Source organism: Diceros bicornis, chromosome 6 (genome assembly GCF_020826845.1).
Source record: "Diceros bicornis minor isolate mBicDic1 chromosome 6, mDicBic1.mat.cur, whole genome shotgun sequence".
Taxonomy (NCBI): domain Eukaryota; kingdom Metazoa; phylum Chordata; class Mammalia; order Perissodactyla; family Rhinocerotidae; genus Diceros; species Diceros bicornis.
Genome location: NC_080745.1, coordinates 20,593,428 through 20,618,613, shown reverse-complemented (window position 1 = coordinate 20,618,613; position 25,186 = coordinate 20,593,428). Strand labels below are relative to the sequence as shown.

Sequence of the window (25,186 nt, the reverse complement as noted above, 5' to 3'; positions counted from 1 at the left end):
CATATCACTTATAAATATATATGCACTCAACATAGGGGCACCAATGTACATAAAGCAACTATTAACAAACCTAAAAGGAGAAATCAACAACAACACAATAATAGTAGGGGATCTTAACACCCCACTTACAGCAATGGATAGATCATCCAGACAAAAAGTCAATAAAGAAATAGTAGACGTAAATGAAAAACTGGACAAGATGGACCTAGTAGACATATACAGAGCACTCCATCCAAAAACAGCTGACTACACATTCTTCTCAAGTGCGCATGGAACATTCTCTAGGATAGACCATATGTTGGGAAACAAAGCAAGCCTCAATAAATTTAAGAAGATTGAAATCATAACAAGCATCTTTTCAGACCATAAGGCTATGAAACTGGAAATGAACCATGAAAAAAAAACTGGGAAAGTGACAAAAATGTGGAGATTAAACAACATGCTACGGAACAACCAATGGATCATTGATGAAATTAAAGGAGAAATCAAAAACTATCTGGAAACAAACGAAAATGATAATATGCCATATCAAACCATATGGGATGCAGCAAAAGCGGTCCTGAGAGGGAAACTCATAGCGATACAAGCCCACCTTAACAAACAAGAAAAAGCCCTAATAGGCAACCTTAAATTACACCTAACAGAACTAGAAAAAGAAGAACAAACAAAGCCCAAAGCCAGCAGAAGGAGAGAAATAATAAAAATCAGAGCAGAAATAAATGAAATTGAGACCAAAAAAAGAGTAGAAAGGATTAATGAAACAAAGAGTTGGTTCCTCGAGAAGATAAACAAAATCGACAAACCCTTAGCCAGGCTTACTAAGAAAAAAAGAGAAAAGGCTCAAGTAAATAAAATTAGAAGTGAAAGAGGAGAAATTACAACGGATACCATGGAAATACAGAGGATTATAAGAGAATATTATGAGAAATTATATGCCAACAAATTGGACAATCTAGAAGAAATGGATAAATTCTTAGACTCATACAACCTCCCAAAATTGAACCAAGAAGAAATGGAGAATCTGAATAGACCAATCACAAATAAAGAGATTGAAATAGTAATCAAAAACCTCCCAAAAAATAAAAGTCCAGGACCAGATGGCTTCTCCAGTGAATTTTACCAAACATTCAAAGAAGATTTAATACCCATCCTTCTCAAACTATTCCAAAAAATAGAGGAAGATGGAACACTTCCTAAATCATTCTACGAGGCCAACATCACCCTGATACCAAAACCAGACAAAGACAATACAAAGAAAGAAAATTACAGGCCAATATCGCTGATGAACATTGATGCAAAAATCCTCAACAAAATATTGGCAAACCGAATACAACAATACATTAAAAAGATCATACATCATGATCAAGTGGGATTTACACCAGGGACGCAGGGATGGTTCAACATCCGCAAATCAATCAACGTGATACATCACATCAACAAATCAAAGAATAAAAACCACATGATCATCTCAATAGACGCAGAGAAGGCATTTGACAAGATACAACATCCATTTATGATAGAAACTCTCAATAAAATGGGAATAGAAGGAAAGTACCTCAACATAATAAAGGCCATATATGACAAACCCACAGCCAACATCATACTCAACGGGGAAAGACTGAAAGCCATTCCTCTGAGAACAGGAACGAGGCAGGGCTGCCCACTCTCACCACTCCTGTTCAACATAGTACTGGAGGTTTTGGCCAGAGCAATTAGGCAAGAAAAAGGAATAAAAGGAATCCAAATAGGTAACGAAGAAGTGAAACTCTCACTATTTGCAGATGACATGATTGTATATATAGAAAACCCTAAAGAATCTGTTGGAAAACTATTAGAAACAATCAACAACTACAGCAAAGTTGCAGGGTACAAAATCAATCTACAAAAATCAGTTGCATTTCTATATGCTAATAATGAACTAACAGAAAGAGAGCTCAAAAAGATAATACCATTTACAATTGCATCCAAAAGAATAAAATACCTAGGAATAAATCTTACCAAGGAGGTGAAGGACCTATACAACGAGAACTACAAAACATTATTGAAAGAAATCCATGATGACATAAAGAAATGGAAAGATATCCCATGCACGTGGATTGGAAGAATAAACATAGTTAAAATGTCTATATTACCTAAAGCAATCTACAGATTCAATGCAATCCCAATCAGAATCCCAATGACATTCTTCACAGAAATAGAAAAAGGAATACTAAAATTTATATGGAGCAACAAAAGACCCTGAATAGCTAAAGAAATCCTAAAAAAAAAGAACAAAGCAGGAGGCATCACAATCCTTGACTTCAAAACATACTACAAAGCAATAGTAATCAAAACAGCATGGTACTGGTACAAAAACAGACACACAGATCAATGGAACAGAATTGAAAGCCCAGAAATAAAACCACACATATACGGACAGCTAATTTTTGACAAAGGTGTTAAGAACATGCAATGGAGAAAGGAAAGTCTCTTCAATAAATGGTGTTGGGAAAACTGGACAGCCACATGCAAAAGAATGAAAGTGGACCATGTGCTATCGCCATTCACAAAAATTAACTCAAAATGGATCAAAGACCTGAAGGTGAGACCTGAAACTATAAAACTCATAGAAGAAAATATAGGCAACACACTGTTTGACATTGGTTTTAAAGAAATCTTTTCGGATGACATGCCTACCCAGACTAGGGAAACTAAAGAAAAAATAAACAAGTGGGACTTTATCAGATTAAAGAGCTTTTATAAGACAAATGAAACCAGAATCAAGATGAACAGACAACCAACCAACTGGGAGAGAATATTTGCAAAACATACATCTGACAAGGGGTTGATCTCCACAATATATAAAGAACTCACACAACTGAACAAGAAAAAAACAAACAACCCGATCAAAAAATGGGCAGAGGAAATGAACAGACACTTCTCCAAGGAAGATATACAGATGGCCAATAGGCACATGAAAAGATGCTCAACATCACTAATCATCAGGGAAATGCAAATCAAAACCACACTAAGATACCACCTCACGCCCGTTAGAATGGCTATAATCACCAAGACAAAAAACAACAAATGTTGGAGAGGATGTGGAGAAACAGGAACCCTCATACACAGTTGGTGGGAATGCAAATTGGTGCAGCCTCTATGGAAAACGGTATGGAGATTCCTCAAAGAATTAAAAATAGAGATGCCCTATGATCCAGCCATCCCACTACTGGGAATCTATCCAACGCACCTGAAATCAACAATCCAAAGAGGCTTATGCACCCCTATGTTCATTGCAGCATTATTCACCATAGCCAAGAAGTGGAAGCAACCTAAGTGTCCCTCGACTGACGACTGGATTAAGAAAATGTGGTATATATATACAATGGAATACTACTCAGCCATAAAAAAGACAAAATTGTCCCATTTGCAACAGTATGGATGGGCCTGGAGCGTATTATGTGAAGTGAAATAAGCCAGAAAGAGAAAGACAAACACTGTATGATCTCACTCATATGTGGAATATAAACCAACACATGGACAGAGAACACTGGACTGTGGTTACCAGGGGCAGTGGGGGTGGGGGGTGGGGTGGGGCACAAGGGGTGAAGGGAGTCATATATATGGTGATGAACAAACAAAAATGTACAACCCAAAATTTCACAATGTTAGAAACCATTAAAACATCAATAAAATAAAATAAAAAAAATAGGCAAAAGACTTGAATAGACATTTCTCCAAAGAAGGTATAAAAATGGCCAATTGGCACATGAAAAGATGCTCAACATCATTAGCCATGAGGGAAGTGTAAATGAAAGCCACAATGACATATCACTTTACACCTCATAGGATGGCTCTAATCAAAAAGATATACAATAATAAGTAATGGCAAGAATGTTGAGTAATTGGAACCCTCATACATTGCTAATGAGAACGTAAAATGGCACAGCTGCTGTGGGAAACAGTCTGACAGTTACACAAAAAGTTAAGCTTAGAGTTACCATAAAACCCAGCAATTCCATTCCCAGGCATATACCCAAGAGAACTGAAAACATGTGTCCACACAAAAACCTGTACATGAATGTTTATAGCATTATTCATAACATCCAAAAGATGGAAACAACCCAAATGTCCATCAACTGAAGCATAGACAAAGTGTTGTGTATACATACAATGGAATATTATTCAGCCATAAAAAGGAATGAACTGACGCAGGCTACAACATGGATGGACCTTGAAAACATCATGCTAAGTGAAACAAGCCAGACACAAAAGGCCACATATTGTATGATTCCATTTACATGAACATCCAGAACAGATAAAGCTGCAGAGACAGAAAGTAGATGAGCAGTTGCCAGGGGCTGAGGGGAGGGGAGAATGGGGAGTGATTGCTGATGGACACAGGGCTTTTTTGGGAGGTGATGAAAATATTCTGGAATTAGACAGTTTATGATGTTGCACAACTTTTAAGTATACTAACCACCACTGAATTGTACACTTTAAAAGGGTGAATCTTATGGTATATGAATTACATGTCATTAAAAAAAAACATGAAAATCCAAAAAAAAAAAAAACAGACAGTGGGCCAGAGTTGGCCTGTGGGGACTATAGCTGTCAACCCCCGCTCTAGGTCATCACTAATTATGTTAGGGGAATTTTATATAAATATTCTAATTAATATATGTCAATTAATGTGTTCATAATAATATATATTATAATAATAAAATATGTAATAATATATATTTCAGGGGCAGGCCCGGTGGTGCAAGCGGTTAAGTGCACGTGCTCCACTGCAGTGGCCCAGGGTTCGCCAGTTTGGATCCTGGGCATGCACCAACGCGCCGCTTGGCAAGCCATGCTGTGGCAGTGTCCCATATAAAGTGGAGGAAGATGGGCACGGATGTTAGCCTAGGGCCAGTCTTCCTCAGCAAAAAAAAAAAAAAAAAAAAAGAGGAGGATTGGCAGATGTTAGCACAGGGCTGATCTTCCTCACAAAAAATAAAAATAAAAATAATAATATATATTTCACAGAATTTTCTGTCTGAAAAGTGTTTTCGATCCTCAGTTCCACCACTTCTGGTGTTATCTCGGGCACGTCAACAATGCTGATTAAGCTGTACCCCTCGGCTGTGGAACAGCGAGGGCAGCAGTAGCTAATCTCACGGGATTATTCTGAGGAGTGAGTGAAAAGTGACGAAACAATGCACACAGAGGGAGATTTAAGTTCTGTGCTCAGATGCTCATTTGTGGCTGTGTCTACACAAGGCCTCCACAGCGACACTCAGTGTGTGCGTCGCCAGTTCTCACGTTAGCCTGCTTAACGTGGCTGCTGCCTTGATGAGAAGCAGTTAGCGTGCCAGGAGAGTGTTTGTCGAACCTGGCAAGGAAAAATTGTGTAAGCTTTTTCTTTTGTCCCTGAGGCTAATATTAAAAAAACAAAACATATTTGATGTAGGAAGAGCCAAACAAAGATACAAATAAACCATCTGGTTGAGAATAAAAATGTTGGTTTTTGTTCACTCTTGGACGTAGAACTTGTTTACTTCCTTAATATCTTACATTTGTCCAGGGCTTTAAAGTGTCCACATAAGCTATCTCCATTCACACGTTTCATTTAATTCTCACTATCATCCTATGCAATAGGCAACTCTGCTTTTTTACACCAAGTGGGAGAATGGAAGCTTGGATTGATGAAGGGACTCCCCCAGGCCACAGCACTCATAAGTGGCTCAGCTCAAGCTAGAACCTGGGTCTCCGGACTCCTAGCCCGGCCCCTGCCCCTCTGCACCCACACGCCCAGTGCCCAGGATGGCTCACACACACTGGACATGTTATGTCAATGGTGATATACAAACGGTAGCTTAACACACGCACCAAAATGATCTGTGGTCCACAGACTCATTTTCCTTCCATCAACGTCTGTATACGGTGCTGCCTTTCCAACTAGAAAACAGTCCTGCTATTCCGTGTACTGTTGACTAAACCAAACTTTTAAGGAAGTAAGGGTGGCTCCCTTTTATGGGGCTGACAGAGTTTTGTGTTGACATGGTGTTCGGTCAATATACAAAATCTCAAGTGATCTAGAATTTACAGTGGAACTTTTAAGTGCCATATCTTGAACTTATAAAAAGGAGAGGAAAACCTTAATTGTGACTCAGAAAATGGAATTTCAAGTGTGCTTATAGAAAGCTGTGATATCACTGGGTTTCTGGGATAGCTTCCCAGCCTGGCCAGCAGGCAGTGAAGCAGCTCCAGTGGGAGCCCCTGCTGAGGGCCCCGGGCCCCCGTGAGGAATTTTCCACTGTGGGTCGAGGGGGAGTGGGGTAATAAAGACACATTTCCTGGCCTTGTTTCTGGTTGATAAAATGATAACTCAGGCAAGATTCTTTTTACTCATCTAGTGTGATCTGCTCTAGGGAGGAAGCATTCAAGACCTGATACTTATCTGGGGAACAGCAGGAAGTCTGGGGTGACATTTCTCAAGGTTGAGGACAAAGAGAACGAGAGAAAAACAAAACAGAGGGAGAAGTAAGGAAAAAAACACATTTTTTTTAATCTCTTGATTTCCATTCCATTCCCTTGCCTGATTAAATCTCTTTCTCTGTGTTAATTCAAATAAAGAACTATAGCAGCCTCTGATATAGTCAAGGGGGTGGAGGAATGAGTTTGAGGAGGTGCCATTTATCTAACCTCTTCCTGCACGGTCGGCGCCCCAGTGCTGGCTACCCCTAGCGGCGCTTTCAAGCACACACCTCAGGACGAGCTACCACGGGCATGGTGATCGACGGCTGGTCTCTGCTGGCTTTGAGACTTTCTGGCTCATAGCCTTGTCTCATTAGCCGCCAAACGGACGCTCGTTAGTCCAAGATTGCCAAATTTCCAAGAATGGGAATTTACAAGTAAAGGACACAATGTCATTCTGATATGGTCTTTATCCTTGTGTTCCCAGGCGTTTATAAGAACACCACCACCACCACTGATGATGATGATGATAAAGATAGCTCTACTTATGAACTCTCTTCATGTCCCGTCCCAGCAATTTTACCCTAGTCTCTAGAGGACTAGAAAGGAAGGAGAATGCCCAGAGAGGGGGGAAATGAACTAGCAATTAAAAAAAGGCAAAACAGGAGGGGAAAGCAGAAGGGTCGTAAAACAGCAGGAAGAGAAAATGCACCTGCAGTCTGTCCGTCTCATCACGTGAAACTGCATCTCTCAGTTTTACTCGCCCCCGTCTCCAGGAGCGCCTCCCTGCATCGTCCTCTCCCAACACCCAGCTAGCATAGGCTTTCAGAATCACTGTATTCATTACATTTCTGAAATCGGGAACCCCACGGACCCTTGAATCGTTTATGGATTTGTGTTATAAGCACCTGCTGAAACCTGCCGTGAGCCAGGTGCCCCGCACGCAGTAGGGATCAGCGCTAAGTAGGAGGGCCCTGGGAGTTCACAGGACCCCAGCAGGGCGACACAGTGTGAGCAGTGGCCGGCAGTGGTCTGAACAGGCTGCTGGGGAGCAGAGAGGAGGAGCGCCTAGTCCGCCTCAGTCAAGGTCTTGCCTGACACCCAGGGTGATGGATCTACGGTGTCCCTAATATGCACAGCGCATGGTCGAGCCCAGCAGCCTAAGGCTGGAGGTTGTCAGGCTAGGAGTAGGGGAAGGATAATAAGCCAAGAAATTCAGGGTGTTGGTGAGGGTGGTTGGTATGACGTTTCCTGGGGTTTAGGTGAGAAGACTTCGAGAAAAAGAAGGGATGAGGAGCCACAAGGCTCAGCGATGACTGCTGATTTGGAAATGAGGCCGTGGGAGAGCGCCAAGCAGGGAGGTGCTGGTCAGAGGGGGCCACGGCCTCAAGACCAGGGGAGTTCTCAAGCCTCTGGGGGGCCTGGTTTTCGGGATCCTCCACCCCTCGACCTCACCCTAGCTGCCTGACTGCGTCTCCTCCTCATTATTCGTCCCTGTCTCCTGTTCAAATCCTGCTTCTCCTCACACTTCCCCTAACTTCTCTACCCACCTAGATCTCTGCTGCCAGCCACTAGTTACCACTTACAGATTCACTAGGAGTTTCAAGGGTTCTCTTTTCCTGCCCAGTTATAGTGTAAACTCCTCCAGAGTGCAGGCATTACTGTTTATGCGCCAAGCACAGTGGCGGGCACATAGTAGATGCTTAAGAAATATTTACCAATTGATCCCCAGCTATGCTACTAGCTAGCCAGGTGCCACAGACAAGTTAAGCAGTCTCTCTAAACTCTCATCCACTGAATGAGGCTAATTGTACCACCCGTGACACATACCAGCCAGTGATGTGGAAAACCAAGAGGTGTGGTGTCCTGGACACCAAATGAAGACAGCGTTTCAGGCTGGAAGGCGAGATCCACGGTACCCAGCGCTACTGAGAAAGGTGAGGCCTGAGCTCCCAGAGTGAGGGGCATTGTGGACTTTGACAGGAGCAGTTCCAGGGTGGGAGTGTAGGGCAAAGGCTGACTGCAGCAGTTTGAGAGGGAATGGGGGACTCTGGAAAGAAGGTAACAGCCTAGTTTAGAATCTAATTACAGACAGAGCATGAAGACAGCAAAACCCAAAATCCGTGGATAACATTTACAATGAAATGAGGTGAAAAGTTAGTCCTATTAATCCCCAAACACAAGCAGTTGAGGACCCACCACCAGGGGCACAAGGCCCATGTGGTATCAGTGTCTGTGTGGAGAAAGCAGAGGGAAGCACAGGGCGTCTAGCAGTTCTGGGGACAGGAGAATCCCAAAGAGTTGACAGGTACTCAGCTAGAAAGCACAGCGGGCCAATTTGCAAACAGCAGCTGACACTGGGAGGGTTTTTCCTACTCCATGGTGGGATGGATGCAAAGCCTAAAGGGGCTGGAAGATCCAGGCCCTAGGAATTCTCAAAATTGATGTGGCTGGCAGGGCCTACACTGGGGAGAAAGTGCTGGGAACAGAATTAAAATGAAGCAGGATGGAGACAACAGAGACAAGGAAAGAGAAGGTCCAGATATAAGTGGGGGAGGAGACCAGGGCCAGGAAATCTCAAAAGTGAGATATTTTTAAACATTTCACCAAAAGAACAGAAGAGGAAGCTCTGCGTAGTCAGGAAAGCTATCTGAACCAGGCTGCCTTCTGCAAGTTCAGGAAAACAAAAATTCACATAAAAATGAGCAACAGAAAAGAATAGAGGTGGACTCCAATACAAAGTTGCTATAGGAGAAAGGCTAACAGGAGTGGACCAACAGCCCTGCAGACAATGCACGCTTGCCAGAAAGACACGCTAGCGGAACAGATCAAACAGGAACCTATTTCAAAATAAGTGAAAAGACAATAAGAAATGATACAACATAAAAGAACTAAATGAATCGGAATTCAAAAAACTCAGAAATTAGGTGACAGAATTCAGGAAAAAATTAGAAATAAAAGAAAAAAATCATTTCAGAAATGAAGACTAAACTAGAAGGAACACAAAAGTGAATAAACATAACAGATTCTGCTTTAAGAGAAACAGAAGGTGGGGATAAGGACAATGTTTAAAGCCAAAAAGAATGGAGATAAATGGATTTGAGAGAAAGGGACAAACACTAGAGAAAGGCAAAGAAGGTTCAATACGTAAAACGGGAGTCCCTGAAGAAATAAACCAAAGCAAGGAAAGAGAACCAATATATAATAAACGTAAAAATAAACTATAATTCAAGAAAAATGTTCTGAAACTAAAAAAAATGATAGGAAATAAATTTTTTTCAATTTACACAAGTTACACACTGTGTAACTAAGAATATTGACCCAGAACAACCAACACCAAGCCATATTCTAGTAAAACTATTGAGCTTTTGAAGGGAACTCTGCAAGGGAAAGAAAAAAATCCTTTAGGCTTCTAGGTAAAAAGGAGAAAATCATCTTCAGATTATCATTTGCATTTTTGACAGCCATGCTTTGTGTCAGAAGAATATTTGAGACAGTCAAGGAAAGAAAATGAACCAAGGAATATTGTTTCCATGAACCCTTCCTCAGGAATCTGCTAGAGAACAAGAAATAGAGAAACACGGACATATGGGCTGGTAGCAAGCGATAAATACACAGCTACTTGTTGAGCTAAGACTAAATGAGGGCTGAAAGGGAGACAATGTACTATGCAAGGGTTACAAGCTCAGGCAATGTAGATATAACTATAACAATGGGGGAGAGTATGGAAAGCACATGCAGAAAAAGGTTTTAATTATTCTCAGAAATTATATTTGTGGTGATAGTATTATTAGTATTCTCAGACTGTTATGTGTAATGTAGGATAAAGCAAATAAGAAACTAGGGTCTATCCTAATTTTTGTCATCACTGTGCCCTTGAGAACCAGGATTCTCACAGTGTGGAAGAAAGGAGATATGGATACAATTTAGAAGAGGTTAAGGAAAAATCCTGTACTCATGAATTTGAATTGGAAACATCAGTATGAACTCATAAGGCATTCCTAGCTCTGTCTGAGCATCCCTAGTACTTAGACTGTGGTCCTGAAATACCACTTTCCACTAAAAGAAACCAGGGCTTCGTGGAGAAATGGCGGGTTCTAGTTCTGAGGCAGGCAATCTACATGAACCTAAAACATCTTGCCATACCAGAGAGCAAGAAAGCTATTGAAGACTATGTACTAGGATCATGTCAAAAGGACCAGTGGCCAGCTTGAAGAGTTTCCATGGGCCAAAGATGGGACTCTGAGCTAAAATGAGAATAATAACTACAACCAATCGATACTCATGAGTTTATAATGATATTAAAAAATTAAAAATTAATTAGTCACCTTCAGTGGCTGATAAGGAGTCAATCTGTTTTCTTGTCAACTAGTAAATAAGGGAAAGATCCAAGCATTTATTTTGCCTTTCCTTTATGAATGTACCACTGGGCAACCAAAGAGTAGATAAGAGGAAGCACTTCTTTATAAGTATTCCAACTAATAAACGAAAAAAACATGATAATAGAATTAGACTATCACCATTTTGCCTCTCACTAGAAATTAACAGACCTAAGCAATGAGCATCAATTCCAACTAATAAATGAGAAAGAAATGATAGACCTAGAATCTCACCATTTGCCACTCCGTAGAAGTTAATGGATCCAGGCCATAATTGTTAATGGCTTCTAACATCACAAAGAGTGAGACAAGCAGACTTTATGTGCCCCTGATATAAGGTAATACTACCACCTACTGTCTTGCCAAAAGGATTGAACCTGAGTCTGATCAAGCCTCTGGACCCAGCTGCCAGTTTGCAGACAATATAGAGGACAGAGGAGTACGTTGAATTGCACCATGAGTACACAATCAGCAAAATCCAGACCCCATGGGAAACTCTAAAACTCAAAAGTCTTGGGTTCTTCAGTAGTCAAACTACAAGGAAAAGAGAGGGATGGAAGAGGAAACTATAGATAGAAAAATGAGCAAGACTAAATCTATAGTGTCTAGGAATGCACACGTGTGAGAAAACTATGGAGAAATGCAAGGAAGTGATTATTGTAAAAGTTAAGTCGGTGGTTACTTTTGGGGAGAGAGAGGAGGCTATGACTGGGACAGAGCACTGGAGGGACCTCTGGGGCTGCTGGTAAAGTTCTACTTGGGTGGTAGTTACAAGTGGGTCCACCTCAGAATGACACCTAGAGCTATACATTTGTTTCATATGACTTTCCGTATCTATGTTGTATTTTGCAATAAAACGGTAGGAAAAAAAGAGAGAATGAGAGAAGAGGAAGTGGAAGCAGCAACTCCAGACAAGCCCTATGAAGAATTAAACTATCAAAGGGAGGAGGGAAATGCGACAGCTGTGAGAGAGGGGTATAGGGTCAAGGGAAGTCTTCATTTTTGTCTCTTAGATGAGAAATATCACAGCTTCTCTGCAGGCTGATTCGAATTAGCTAGTAGAGACAGAAATGGTGACCATCAGGATGGGGGTGCCAACCACAGAAACAGCAATTTCATCTCAGACAAACAACAATCTGGCACATTAAATTGATGTTTGATTGGAAATTTATGATTTTATTTGTAGATGTATTTTAACTTTATAGTTATAGAAAAAGTTGATACCTAGATTTATCTGTAATAAAAATAATCTACGCCAACACTGGAGGCCTTAAGAATGTTTTTCTTTTAAAAGGAGTCTCACTCAATTTTGGGAAAAATTGCTATAGAAAATTCTTTTATATAAGGAGTTCAATAAACATTTTTGTAAACCAAGAAATTATTCAGGCCTCATGTTCCTTATTTATAAAACAAAGGAGATGAATTACAGAATTTCTAGAGCCCCTTCCAGCTCTAACTGGGAAATTCAAGTTTTCTAACCTCTAGTTTGTTTGAACCAAAGTGCAAACTGTAACACAAACAACAGACACATAACAAAAAAAAGTGAACATTAAATTGTTCCTCAGTTTCTTCTTTCAGTTGTATTATCCTAAATGTTTTCATCTCTCCTTGCAGCCCTACTTTCTGAACTCTTTAATTATTCTTCTCTCTGAAGATGTGTGGTGTGCATCTAGACGCAGTATGCTGGTAAGTGCGACTGGCGCCAAGCGTAACGAGAGTGATCAAACATCCGTAGGCTTGGTATTTGCCCTTGAGGACCAGGCTTTACATCTCTAGCCCAGGACATTTTATACTCCTTTTTGATCCTCTAATAAGCTCTCTTACATTACAAAAATCTAGTCAGTTACAGTCCCCCAGACATCGTCCAGGCAAGGTCAGTGCCTGTGGTTGCCGGCCTCCAAGATGGCCCCTAATCCCCCACCTCCTGGTAGTCTCACGCTTATGTTGTTCCCTTTCACACTGTAAGAGGGTTGGCCTGTGACTAATAGTACCAGCAGAAGTGACAGCAGTGTCACTTCCAAGATTAGGTTACAAAAGACTATGGCTTCCCTCTTGGGTGCTCTGTCTCATCACTTGCTCTGGAGGGAGCCAGGTGCCAGGTCTTGAAGACACTTAGGCAGCCCTGTGGAGAGACCCATGCTGTGAGGAACTGAGGTCCTCAGTCCAATAGTCCGTGAGGAACGAGGCCTGCCAACAACCACGGGGATCCTTCAGCCCCAGATGAACCTCAGGGAAGACTGTAGCTTGGCTAATGCCTTGACAACATCATGAGAGACCCCAAATGAAGACCACCCAGCGAAGCTGCTCCTGAATACCTGACCCACAGAAACTGTGAGATAATAAATGTTTATTGTTTTAAGCCACTACCTTTTAGGATAATTAGTTACATAACAATAGATAACTAATTTGGTGGCTTTCAAACCTTCTCACCACGAACCACAGAAATCCATTTCACTCAGCAATTCAGTACAGACAACATACACACACACACACACACACTCATCCACGCACATGTACAAGCATGAATACAAGTATTGTTCATGAAACAATACTTATTCCTACTACATATATTCCACATACTCTCATATTTTCTTGATTATTGTTTTCTATTTCATTCCATTCCATTTAAAAGAGAATGATAATTGCGATCCACTGAACTGATTTCACAATCCACACACGGGCTGTGGGGAAGAGTGCAGAAGGGCAGGGGAACAAATCCTGATTTCCTCTGTTTTGCCATCATTGGTTGATATTGCACTAGCCATGACCTTAACTGACTCACCCTCAAAGCAGCTCAGTTTTATTTTCTAAACTCGTCCCCTCTGATTAGAGTGGGGACCAAATAAATGCTGACTGCTTGACTCCTGTACCTCATTATGTTTGACCTTGGGGGTCCAGATGACACTACAAGTTATTTTTCTCTCTGTTAATATTTCATAAAATATTTTAGTCATACAAAATTCAGAAAAATATGGTGAAAACCACTGTGTTCATATTCTGGCTGGAAAAAAACCAAACACTAGAAATACAAATGCAGCCTTTGTGTGCCCTCCCCAACCCCAAATCCCTCCCTCCCACCACAGAGGCACCCTTTATCCTGCGTTTTTGTTTCTCATTCCCATGCATACATTTTATAGTTTTCTTACACATGGATATGCATATGTAGGTTTATTTTCACACAGGGTTATATTTTATATAAATGGGATCATACTGCAGATATCTTTTCATAACTTTTTTTTTGCTCAACATGTTTTTGAGATTTATCCATTAACTCTAGTTCCTTCATTTTAACTGCTGTATGTTATTTCATTGTATGAATTGTACCAAAATTCATTTGTCCATTCCTCCTGTTGATTAATCATTTAGATTTTTTTCTGTTAACAAACAATACTCAATGAACATTCTTATATATTTCTAGTGCACATCCTCTCTCGAGTCTATAACTAGATGTTGAATTTCCTGAGGGAATAGGATTAAATACATAAACAATCCTAGCAAATAGCTCTTATTGGTTTTATCCTTGTCTCATCTTCATACCCCACCCTACAGGTCTGGATTTGTTTCTGTTTAGTCAACAGCCTTAAAGAGAGCGCAAGGAGTCAGGTTAAAAAAAACAAACAAACAAAAAATGAAACATCTGCTTCTTTTTGAACTGGAGATGTGAAGCAAGGAAATAATGAATGTTAGTCATTTTTAATAGCTGCTGGAATATCTTGACTCAAATTATCATGAACTCTTCTCTATGTAACCTGCCTATCAGAATCTATGGACAGTGCTACAGTTTTTTACCCATAATTTCAGGAACAAAAGGTTGGCCCTGCCTGGGTTCATCTAGGCTGGGGGTCGGCAAAATTTTCAGTCAAGGGCCAGGTAGTAAATATTTTAGGTTCTGCCACAACTACTGAACTCTAAGTAGAACGAAAGCAGCCATAGACTATACATAAATTAATGAGCATGGCTGTGTTCCAATAAAACTTTATTTACAAAAACAGGCAGTGGGCCAGATTTGACCTACGAGTTGTAGTTTGTTGATACTTGTTCTAAGCAGAAGAAAACAATTTAGACCAGCAACATGTAGTATTATATATCAAAATGTAAACTTTAATTTTATATTTTTCTCCTTTTAGATGGGCAACTATCGTAAAAACTGGTCACATCCAGTCCTGCTGAATGTGAATAAATAAATACTTGTATATACTGCTGGTAGGAGTTGAAATTGGTGCATTAATTTATTTCTTCAACAACTATAAATAGCTGTGAGCCCCACCATGGGCCATATACTCCACTGGATACTGGGGATATAAAAATAAGATGCATATGCACCCTATCATCAAGGCACTCGCAGGCTAGCCAAGGGGGCAGACAGAAACAGTTATTAATTGTTTAAAAAAGTGGTGAAATGGAAATTTTCACTTATGTCTTATTGAAACATTTGTAGTGGCATGAATATATCTGGCCAAAAGCAGCAGCAGCAATTAGAAATAAGTAACAACATGACTGGCTAACTCTAGTCTGAGGTGTCAAATATATTCTTAACCTCATGACAGATACCATGTGGTTTAGACGACTGAACCCAGATTGGAGTCCATCCGACAGACCTGGGTTTGGGTCTTGGTTCTAGTACTTCCTACCTCTGGGACCCTTATCTTGTTAAGTTGTAGCATCCTCTGTGTAAATGGAGATTGTAAGTAACAGCACTCACTTTTTTTTTTTTTTTTTTTGAGGAAGTTTGGCTCTGAGACAACATCTGTTGCCAATCTTCCTCCTTTTTTCCTTTTTTCTCCCCAAAGCCCCAGTAGATAGTTGTATGTCATAGTTGTGCATCCTTCTAGTTGCTCTCTGTAGGACAGCACTTCAGAATGGTTTGATGAGCAGTGTGTAGGTCCAGGCCCAGAATCCGAACTGGGGCTGACCTGGGGCTGTCATTATCCTTATGATCCAACGAGATGCCAGTCCAGTCTCAGGTCAGCAGGCAACTTTAGAAGCTGCATACTCCAAGTATAATAGATAATATGGACAATTCTGTGGAGTCCTCAGCCTGCATCATTCCCCAACTGGTTGCCCCTCCCTCGCCACCCCCACCCTAGCTCTATTCCCCATCAATCCTAGGAAACTGTGATGGTTAATTTTATGTGTCAACTTGACTGGGCTACAAGGTGCCCAGATATTTGGTCAAACATTATTCTGGCTGTTTCTGTGAGGGTGTTTTGGATGAGATTATCCTTTAACTCCATAGACCGAGTAAAGCAGATTGCCCTTCCTAATGTAGGTGGGCCTCATCCAATCAGTGGAAGCCCAGAATAGAACAAAAAGGTTGACCTTTCCCAGAGTAAGAGAGAATTCTTCCTTCCTGACAAACTATGAACCAGGACCTGGGCTTTTTCTTGCTCTTGGACTTGAACGGAAACATTGGCTCTTCCTGGGTCTCAAGCCTGCTAGCATTCAGACTGGAACTACACCATCAGCTCTCCTGGGTCTCCAGCTTGTGACTGCAGATCTTGGGACTTGCCAACCTCTATAATCATGTGAGCCAATTCCTCATAGTAAATCTCTTTAAATATAAATATATATATATATTTACACACCTCTCTCTCTCTCTCTCTCTCTCTCTCTCTCTATATATATATATCCTATTGGTTCTGTTTCTCTGGAGAACACTGACTAATAGACCAATTCTTACCCTGCACTGCTTGCTCAAGCTACAAGGATGACCAGACTCCAGGCTGCCAGTACAATCATGGGCCATGTGTGGCACCCAGTGGAGTTGTGCATTGCACGACCTGCATGGCTCTACACTGAAGCCCGTGCTCTGATCTCCCACCTCAACAACCCTTAGGACTCTCCATGGAGCCTCCCACTTCCCCACCTCACCTTCTCTCCCAGGGCCACGTACTCAGCACTCACAAGTATGGCAATGGCCTACCAACTCCAAATGTCCCCGACACCTTACCTCCAGGTATGCAACGGAAGCCATCTCCCTGATAACCAGGTTTGCACTGGCACATGAAGGAGCCTGGAGTGTTGTAGCAGAAGGCGTCAGGGTGACATCGGCTTGGCTGGCATTCGTCTACGTCTGCAAAACAGCCCCAAGCCCAGGGACAATGAGATTTCCTCTGGAATTCATAGTTTACACAATAATTTAAACCACTTGCTCAACTTGGTGGGACAGTGTTTCTGATCTGGGAACAGTGATTTAGAACTCACTAAACATTAATTATCAAAACATTCACTAACTCCCCAATGTCTATCTAGTGCATTTACAAATGTGTTTCACTTCGATGACATTTTCATGAAAAATCAAGTTTGCAAAAGGAAAAAAGAGAGGATTCTTTTGCATTGTAAAATGATGCTCATCATAAATGAGAGCTTCAAAAATGCCGGGGACTTTGGAGACAGATTATTAACTGCTTGACAGAAAAACCTCAGAGACACCAGAAAATTCATGTGTTCAGTAATGAAGAGAAAGTATCTTAGAAACTATAATCTATCTCAGAAAAGCTTGGACTTTTCAGAAATACTCTATGGTATAACGTTAAGTAATTTTGCAAACCAAAGGACCGGGGTACTGTGTTCACAGTCATCTTACCTAAAATTATCGTTAAGAGCACCCTGCCAGCCAATGACGGGCTGATCTCTGGCCTGAAAGAATTCTGTGGAGTCATTTATTCTCTGACTCTGCAGTCATTTATTCAGTAAGGGGACTTCACATTTTTTGGAGCAGAAGGTTAGAGCAGGCCAGATGAATGACTATATGTATATCTTATTAAATAAAAGGCTGGACTTTAAGCTCCATGTATGCAAGGATTGTTGGTCTTTTTGTGAAAGATAATCTCCTCGGCTCCTAGCAGACAGCAGGTATCTAATTGTTGCCTGAATAAGCAAATCACATAGAACAAAATAGTAGGGGGGAGGCCAAGTGTCTTCCCCAATGAGAACAGCCCCCAAAAGAAAATGCATAGTTCAAACTACTGGAGAGATACAAAATGCAGCCCATTTACCCAGTAGAGTTGAGAGAATAATTCTCTTAAATTCGGGGCTGAGTTGGTAATTAGCACACGATAAGTACCAGCTGGGGAACTTTTTCAGGTTACACAGAGAAAAATCAGAGTGACCACGCACCTCGGCAGGCTCGGCCATCCCCAGAGAAGCCCGGCAAGCAGGAACAGGTGTAGGAGGAACCTCCTGTGTAGATACACTGGGCCCGCTCGGATATGTCACAGTCATGGAGGCCACTCGTGCAGTAGTTGATGGGGCGCTGGTCCACGACAGCTTCAAACGAAATGTTGACACACAGTGTTTGGAAGAGAGTCCCCTGAACGGTCCCCTCTAAACTCCCTCCACACCAGCAGTTTAGTCCACTGAGGGGCCTGTGCCTAGACTCCAGACCGCCAGGCATCTCTTCAGGCTTCAGCCCCTGCTCCCCACTGGGCTGCACCTCTGGTTCTCCTGTTTCCTCCCACCTGGCTTCCGTCTCTACATGGTCTTCACAGACTGACACCGAGATTGGTCATTCAGCCCGGCTTTCCACCTCAGTGTCACCCCAGGGCTCTGTCTCAGGCCACTCTCCACACCAGGTCCCCATAACCCAACTTTCCCTTCATCTGGATGCGGAGGTAGAATGCCTGCAGGTGGACACACTTCCTATGGCAACTCTGTTGGTGGAGCATTTGGAGCTACGGATCTGAGACTTCTGCACGGTGTCCTTAACCCTGGCCCACTGGGCAGGTGGAATATTCACTATGAATGCTGAAGCCAAAGTCACCCACTTCCCACCAAGGAAGGGGAAATAAACCTTTCCAGGGCAGTGAGACAGGTATGGCAGAAAGACTGCGGGCCTTTGGGCTAGGCAGCCCTGGGTTTCTACCAGGTACACATGTGTCTACCACGTGGCTTTGGGTAAAGTATATAACTTTTCAGAGCATCTCTGTAGAATAAGAATTACTTCCAACATGCCAAGCACAGGGAGGCCCAGTAAACGGTACTATTATTTTCTAAAGCGTCCTGATGATAGAACTCATAGAACGAGGGCTTAGGAAGTAGGTGAGTGACATAGAGGCTAGCCAATAATACCTCATCTTGTACTGTTGCATCTAGATAGAAGTTAAGGGCTGAAGTCTAGGAGGTGATTTCCAATGGCTGGTTCAGGTTTTCTGGGGTTTCACGCCACCATTTAGCTTCTGGTTTTAAAGCTCTAAGACCCAGGACAGAGTCCCGTCCCTTGCAACGTCAGAACAGAACCTTTCCTTCCCTCCGAGGAGGCCTCAGTGTTTGGATTATCCCAGATGCAGGAGGACTCCTTGCCTTTCTCCTTAATGAGTCTTCCCAAGATTAATTCCAGTTTATCTTGTCTCAAGTGCTTCGAGAGAGAGAGCTCTAAGCACTGTCAGGGGACAGGTAAAGAAGAGGATACTCTTCAAAGGTCTGTGCCAAGTGAGAGGTTAGCAAAGTGCTGGCGGGGAGGCCCAGCCTGTGCACTCAGCAGCTTACACTCCTGACGTCAAGAACATTAACTAACTCCCATGGGACAGGCACCATCAACCAAGGCTTGTGGGCCAAAGGTTTGCTGGATTTTCAATTGCTACAGTGGTCCAAATTTCTGTCTGGAAAACAGTAACCCAGTTTACACCAAACCAGTCCAAGAACAGACTCCTGTTTCCTTGGACCCCTCTCTTCTCTCACTTCTCACATCCTAACATTCTTCTTTGCTCTAGGGTCCTCCTTCTCCCAACTCCTTCAGCTCACAGTGTGAAAGGGAATACTTGCAAAGAACTGGAACCAAAAAAAAGGTAAAAAATATGTATTCAAACAGAACAACCAAGAAATGAGTGTCACTCCATTTTCTTGTCTCTATCTCTTACATCAAATATTTATGTCATTTATAGCTTGTAAGGTTAATCACAAGCTATTAATTATGTTTGCTCAAAGCCCCATTTCATCCCACCCTTATTAACGGAGGAGGACCTTACTGCAAGTACATGTAGTCTTGGCTTCCCCAGCCCAGCCATCATCTTCATATACGTGTTTCTATAACCCTCAGATCTTTTATAGAAAAAAGCAGTTTCTAATTTAATTAATTAATTTTTTTTTTGTGAGGAAGATTAGCCCTGAGCTAACATCCGATGCCAATCCTCCTCTTTTTGCTGAGGAAGATTGGCCCTGGGCTAACACCCGTGCCCATCTTCCTCTATTTTATATGGGACACTACCACAGCATGGTTTGACAAGCAGTGCGTCGGTGCGAGCCAGGGATCCGAACCTGCAAACCCCGGGCTGCCGCAGCGGAGCGCATGCACTTAACCGCTAAGCCACCAGGCCGGCACCTCTAATTTAACTTTTTAATCATTGTTTTTTTTAATGTAAGACCATTTTCCATGCCAAAGCGATTTTCTTCCTACAGAAGCTGTAAAAGTCAACTTTACAACTCCAAACAGTTTAGTTCTACCTTTTTCATTTTTAAAATAAATAGAGCATTTTTTAGCGAATGTTTCACATCAATTAAAATGTTTCACATCACTCTCCACAGCCCTGGGAGATTTTCTCCAATCCTCACACAAATGGAGTTTCTAGATGGTCTTACTGACTATGTTCATTCAAGGAGGAGTAATTTTAAAACCAGGACAGTCAATGCCCATCATTATAAAAGAGAAGCTGCTGCCCCAGCAACCTAAAGGAGACCTACTGCACAGAGCTGTGCTTTCCTCAAGGCTCCTAACCTCGCAAAACGACAACGCCCCTACAACGCTCCACAGTCAGCTAATGGGAAGCTGCAGGGTGGAATGGAGGGGCAAGCTCTGGAAAGGAGAGAAAATTGGGCTCAAAATTAAATTAATTAAAAATTAATTACAATTAAGTTGTAAGCTGGGGTTTCACTTTTCTAGCTCTTTCATTTCTGAAGAGAACCCTGAAAAGGGATTCTGTGCTGACCCAGAATAAGTAGAGCGGGGTCGCCGGCCCTGAGATGCTGCCACCCACCTGACAGTGGTCCCCGAAAGACACCCGCAGGCTGGCTCGGGCTGGGAAATGAGGCAACGTGGGAGAAGGAAGGAGATGCCGAGAGGGAAGGACAAACGGAGGGAAAGAAGTCACACGTCATAAGGAGAGAAACAGGCAGGGAATAAAGAGTAGGGTGGTTTCATACAGCCTCTAGTTACTTTAAGGTTGGAGAATAACATCACAGAAATGAATGCTTTACAGTAACTTCCCCTAACATTGTGACAGGCGAGGGAGGGGGAACAGGGATGCTGCGGGAGACACAGCTAAAGCCTAGGCCTGGCCCTGTTCCTGCCCTGACGAATGGGCAGGTGCACGGTGTGTGCACTGCACAAGGACGCCCACGTGAGGGCTCAGTGGGACCCCAAATTTCCCCACGCTCCGTACGCCAGGCCGTGTATCATAGCGCTGTGTCCAGTCCGAGGGGGCGTCTGTCTTCACATAAAGGTGATTTACGGGCAAGCTGAGGCCGTCTTTCCTTTGTGTAAACACACTTTGCATGTTCCAATTAGCTGCAAAAGTTTTCACCCAGTGGAAAAGAGAAAGTCACAGGTTTACAGAAAACGCCAAATATGGAAGTCCACAAAGCAGCCCGTCCCATAGTGAATACCAATCCTGATGCAAAGATGATAACCTCTGGCCCGTCCACACGTCTGCATGAGCCCCAGCCCCTCACAGCTGGCAGGGCACAGAGCCGGCCTCCTAAACCGTCCGGATTCTTTCCTCACCATTCCCTGCTCTGACCTGGAGAGAAACCTTCCCAACTAAGGATAATGTTTCAATAAGGAATTGCAGGAGCAGTGAAACTGACCATTGAATTATCTGGTGACGAGCCAGAGCTATTTGTTGAATGGTTTAGGCAGACTTGGTTTCATCCATCTGTCCGCACAGTGAGTCTCAAAGGAGTCGATTAATAGGGGTGAAGAGCCAAGTGGGAGAGAATTGCTTGCGGTCTATAGGCAGCGGGAGAATCAGGAAACCTCACTGTGCCGGGTCTGGGTGGAACTTAGTGATCCTCAGGTGGTTTGTTTCGGAGCAAGGGGATCCATCATTCAAACAGAATCTTACTCAGAGTCGGATATGTAGAAAAACAAAAGGCTAGAGGTCGGGGCAGGGGGCAAGAGTCTGCCTACGGCTTCATTGTATCCTCGTTGGCAGCTCCTAAGGCATTGCCAAGGGCTCCCTGGGATACAATAAAGCTATGACCCAGTTTAATCACCCCATTTTACAGGTGAGGAACTGAGGCCCAGAGAGGTTGAGTGTCTTGCTCAAAATCAAATGCCTAGCAGTAAACCTTTGCACACCACCTGTCTTATACCTCACCCTGCCCCTTCAGGGAGTGTGGACGTCAGGAATGGTTGGATACAGAAGCCCAGGACATCATGCCTCACATACATCTGTTCCAGGACTGCACACTTCACCACCCAAGGGGTAAAGGATCCACTACCCAAGTTTGAGTGGAAATGTAACGTAAATGGTGCTGCCATGAAAAATAAACCTTCGCATCTCCTTCATCTCAAAAAGCAGAGAAGGAAGTCAGGCCAAATACACAGAAATTGTTGTTCTCTATTAAAAAAAAAAAAAAGAAGTAACTTTAGCAGAGCTGAAATCTCAACTCTGTGCAAAGGCAACCGGCCTCTCTAAATTCACAGATGTTTGGGTCATACTCAAAATCTGAGAACTGCCTGTTCCCTCCCGCCCTCTAGACACACCTCACCCTGGGACCTCGGCAGCATCATCTGAGTTTCAAGACAGAGCAAACAAGAAGCACGCTAGGGTTTAGTAAACAGCAAGAAAGGGGCAAGGAGCTGGTTCACTGATGCAGTAAAAGAGGAATCTGTTTGAATTTGGGAAGAAATGTTGAGTTCAGATGGCCCATTCAGCATGCTGCCCTCCAGACCTGGAAATCCCTAAGAATCTTTGAACTTGAAATTCTTGGAACCAACAGGTCAAAGTGCAGCAGTATGAAAAAGTGGAAAAACTTAAACAATCTGGCTCTTTGTGGTTGGCCCATCAACATCATCGCTAAAAGCATCATCAACCTAAAGCATAATGAGCCTAATTAACAGCCCAATTCACTTACTTTGATAAAGCTAAGAAATTATGCGGCTACTGTTGGCTTGTAAAATCGAAATCCATAAACAGAATGGCCCAAACTGGAGTCTGAGATGTAAATCAGGAAGAATTCATTCTAAGGCAGGTAATGACACAAGTGCAATATAAGGTGGGCCCTCCACATGAATCCCAAGGCCACTAGCTATAAGGAGAAACAAGTCTAATTGTTTTAATAGCTGTCAAAAGAACAATGAAAAGAATTAAAAAGGAGTTTTATAAGAAGGGAATGTAATGCAAAAGCTTGCAACAGATGAGGTGATGGTGTTACTAATGCAGACAACAACGTTGCTTATTCTTTGTCCACGTGACTCTCCAGTAATCCAGGCAGCTGGATGGAAGGAATGAAGTCTGATTCATTTTTGTAAACTGCCCTCCCCAACACAGAACCTGGAACCTTCCATCTCAGCCAGGACAGTTACCTGGGCAATCTCTTTCACACAGGCACTAACATGCACCGTATCAATAAACTCTTTGAAAAGTTACCTACAGAACTTACCCACACAGGTTCCCTCCTCTGAAAACCGATAGCCCTCCACACACTCGCAGCGGAAGGTTCCTGGGTGATTATTGCAGACTGCGTGGCTCCCACACACCGAGGGCTGTTCTAAACATTCGTCGATATCTACGGCAAATTTTTTTAAAATGCAGACTTTTAAAAACTTCTTCAAACTTCACTAAATAAAATAAAATAGAAAGCATTTTGGCTTTGGTCAATTTTAAAGCAAATTTTTCTATATTCCAAAAGTAGCGTTAAATAAGATGTTTCTTTCTGTGCATAACTTGAGAGAGTGATCCCAGGCCCTCCTCCTAAGTAAATGTGCACTTCCCCCGCCTCTCCTGGAGTTAGTTGCTGAGCCTGGGGCCCCCTAACGTCAGATTGGCAAATACGTATTAGAAAGATGTGCAGACAAGTATCCAGACTCTGAATACGGTTCCTAAACTACAGAGCATATTCAAATATGCTATTGTTCAAAAATATTATCTTTCTTCAATGACAGTTACAAAGAAAAGTTGAACAATTTAAAGCCTAATTGTGAATTTTTCAATGTTATCTAGATTTTGAATGTTAATGCACTAAAAGGAAAGCCATTTATTTTTAATTTTTATTTATTTTTCTTCCCAAGGAAGATCAGGCCCTGAGCTAACATCCATGCCAATCCTCCTCTTTTTTTGCTGAGGAAAACTGGGCCTGGGCTAACATCCGTGCTGATCTTCCTCCACTTTATGTGGGACGCCGCCACAGCATGGCCTGACAAGCGGTGTGTTGGTGTGCGCCCCGGCTCCGAACCCGCGTCCCCAGCAGTGGAGCGCGCGCGCTTAACCACTACACCACGGGGCTGGCCCCAAAGGAGAGCCATTTAATCATAAAATTGTAAATGAACTAGTGGGGTGATGTCCTCTCATATGACAACACTATAGCCATCACATGGGATAATGTGGAACAAAAAAACATATGCTTTGGAGCTGGATATAGCTAGGTTCAAATCCTGCCTCTTTTAGTTACCAGCTTGTGTGGTCTTGAGCAAGTTACCTAACTACTTAGCCTCAGTTTCCCCATTGGTAAATACTCATACTACTACTCATCTTGAGAGGTTCTTCTGAGGATTACAGAAAATGGATGTAAGCCAGAGGAACACCTAGCATGCTCAAGAAATGCAGCTATTAGTATAATTTTTAGGGATTCATCCTACAACATCAGCCATGGGGATGGATTTGGCCAATTCTAGAAACATGGCCCTCAGATGGCCACCAGGCATCGGGGGCCAGTCTGTGGCTACCACGATAGTAAGGCTGGTGGCCGAGACAAGACACCGAGCTAACCTGTCATCATCCTGGTTACCTGTCCACTGATAGAATGAAATAAACACAGTCACACAAGGTCCTTCCTGTGCCAACCTCATTCTCAGAGTGTACACAGTTAGTTACTTCTGTCATTTCTAGAACTCTGAGACGCGTGTGAGGAAGATTTCATAATGACTGAGACCACACAACTCCCCTCCCCCTCTCAACCACCTCGCCTCAATGCCTTAATGTGAATCTTTCACATCTGGGAGACAAAGCTTCATGTACCCACCTCCAATGGGCAGTCTAGCCAGTCTCTCCATTATTGAGACAAACGCCCTGCTGGCTTATTGGGTAACATTGCACAAGACAAGCATTTTTGCCACATCAGCCCCATAATTTGACCTGTCTCCAGGCAAAAACTCAAACCAAATGGTATTCAGCTTTTTGAAAATATACTGCAATGTATGTTTCTGTGAA

At 42.6% G+C, this 25,186-nt stretch overlaps 1 protein-coding gene across 1 annotated transcript in view; it reads right to left on the bottom strand.

Moving 5' to 3' along the window:
• Nucleotides 1-25,186, bottom strand: part of NID1 (nidogen 1) — an 89,849-nt gene that overhangs the window by 21,040 nt on the left and 43,623 nt on the right. Inside the window, exons 10-12 of the mRNA XM_058542977.1 lie at nucleotides 23,421-23,546; nucleotides 17,940-18,089; nucleotides 16,771-16,893 (exon numbers count right to left, since the gene is read on the bottom strand). Coding sequence (XP_058398960.1) covers nucleotides 16,771-16,893; nucleotides 17,940-18,089; nucleotides 23,421-23,546 — 399 coding nt within the window. The remainder of the gene's footprint in view (nucleotides 1-16,770; nucleotides 16,894-17,939; nucleotides 18,090-23,420; nucleotides 23,547-25,186) is intronic.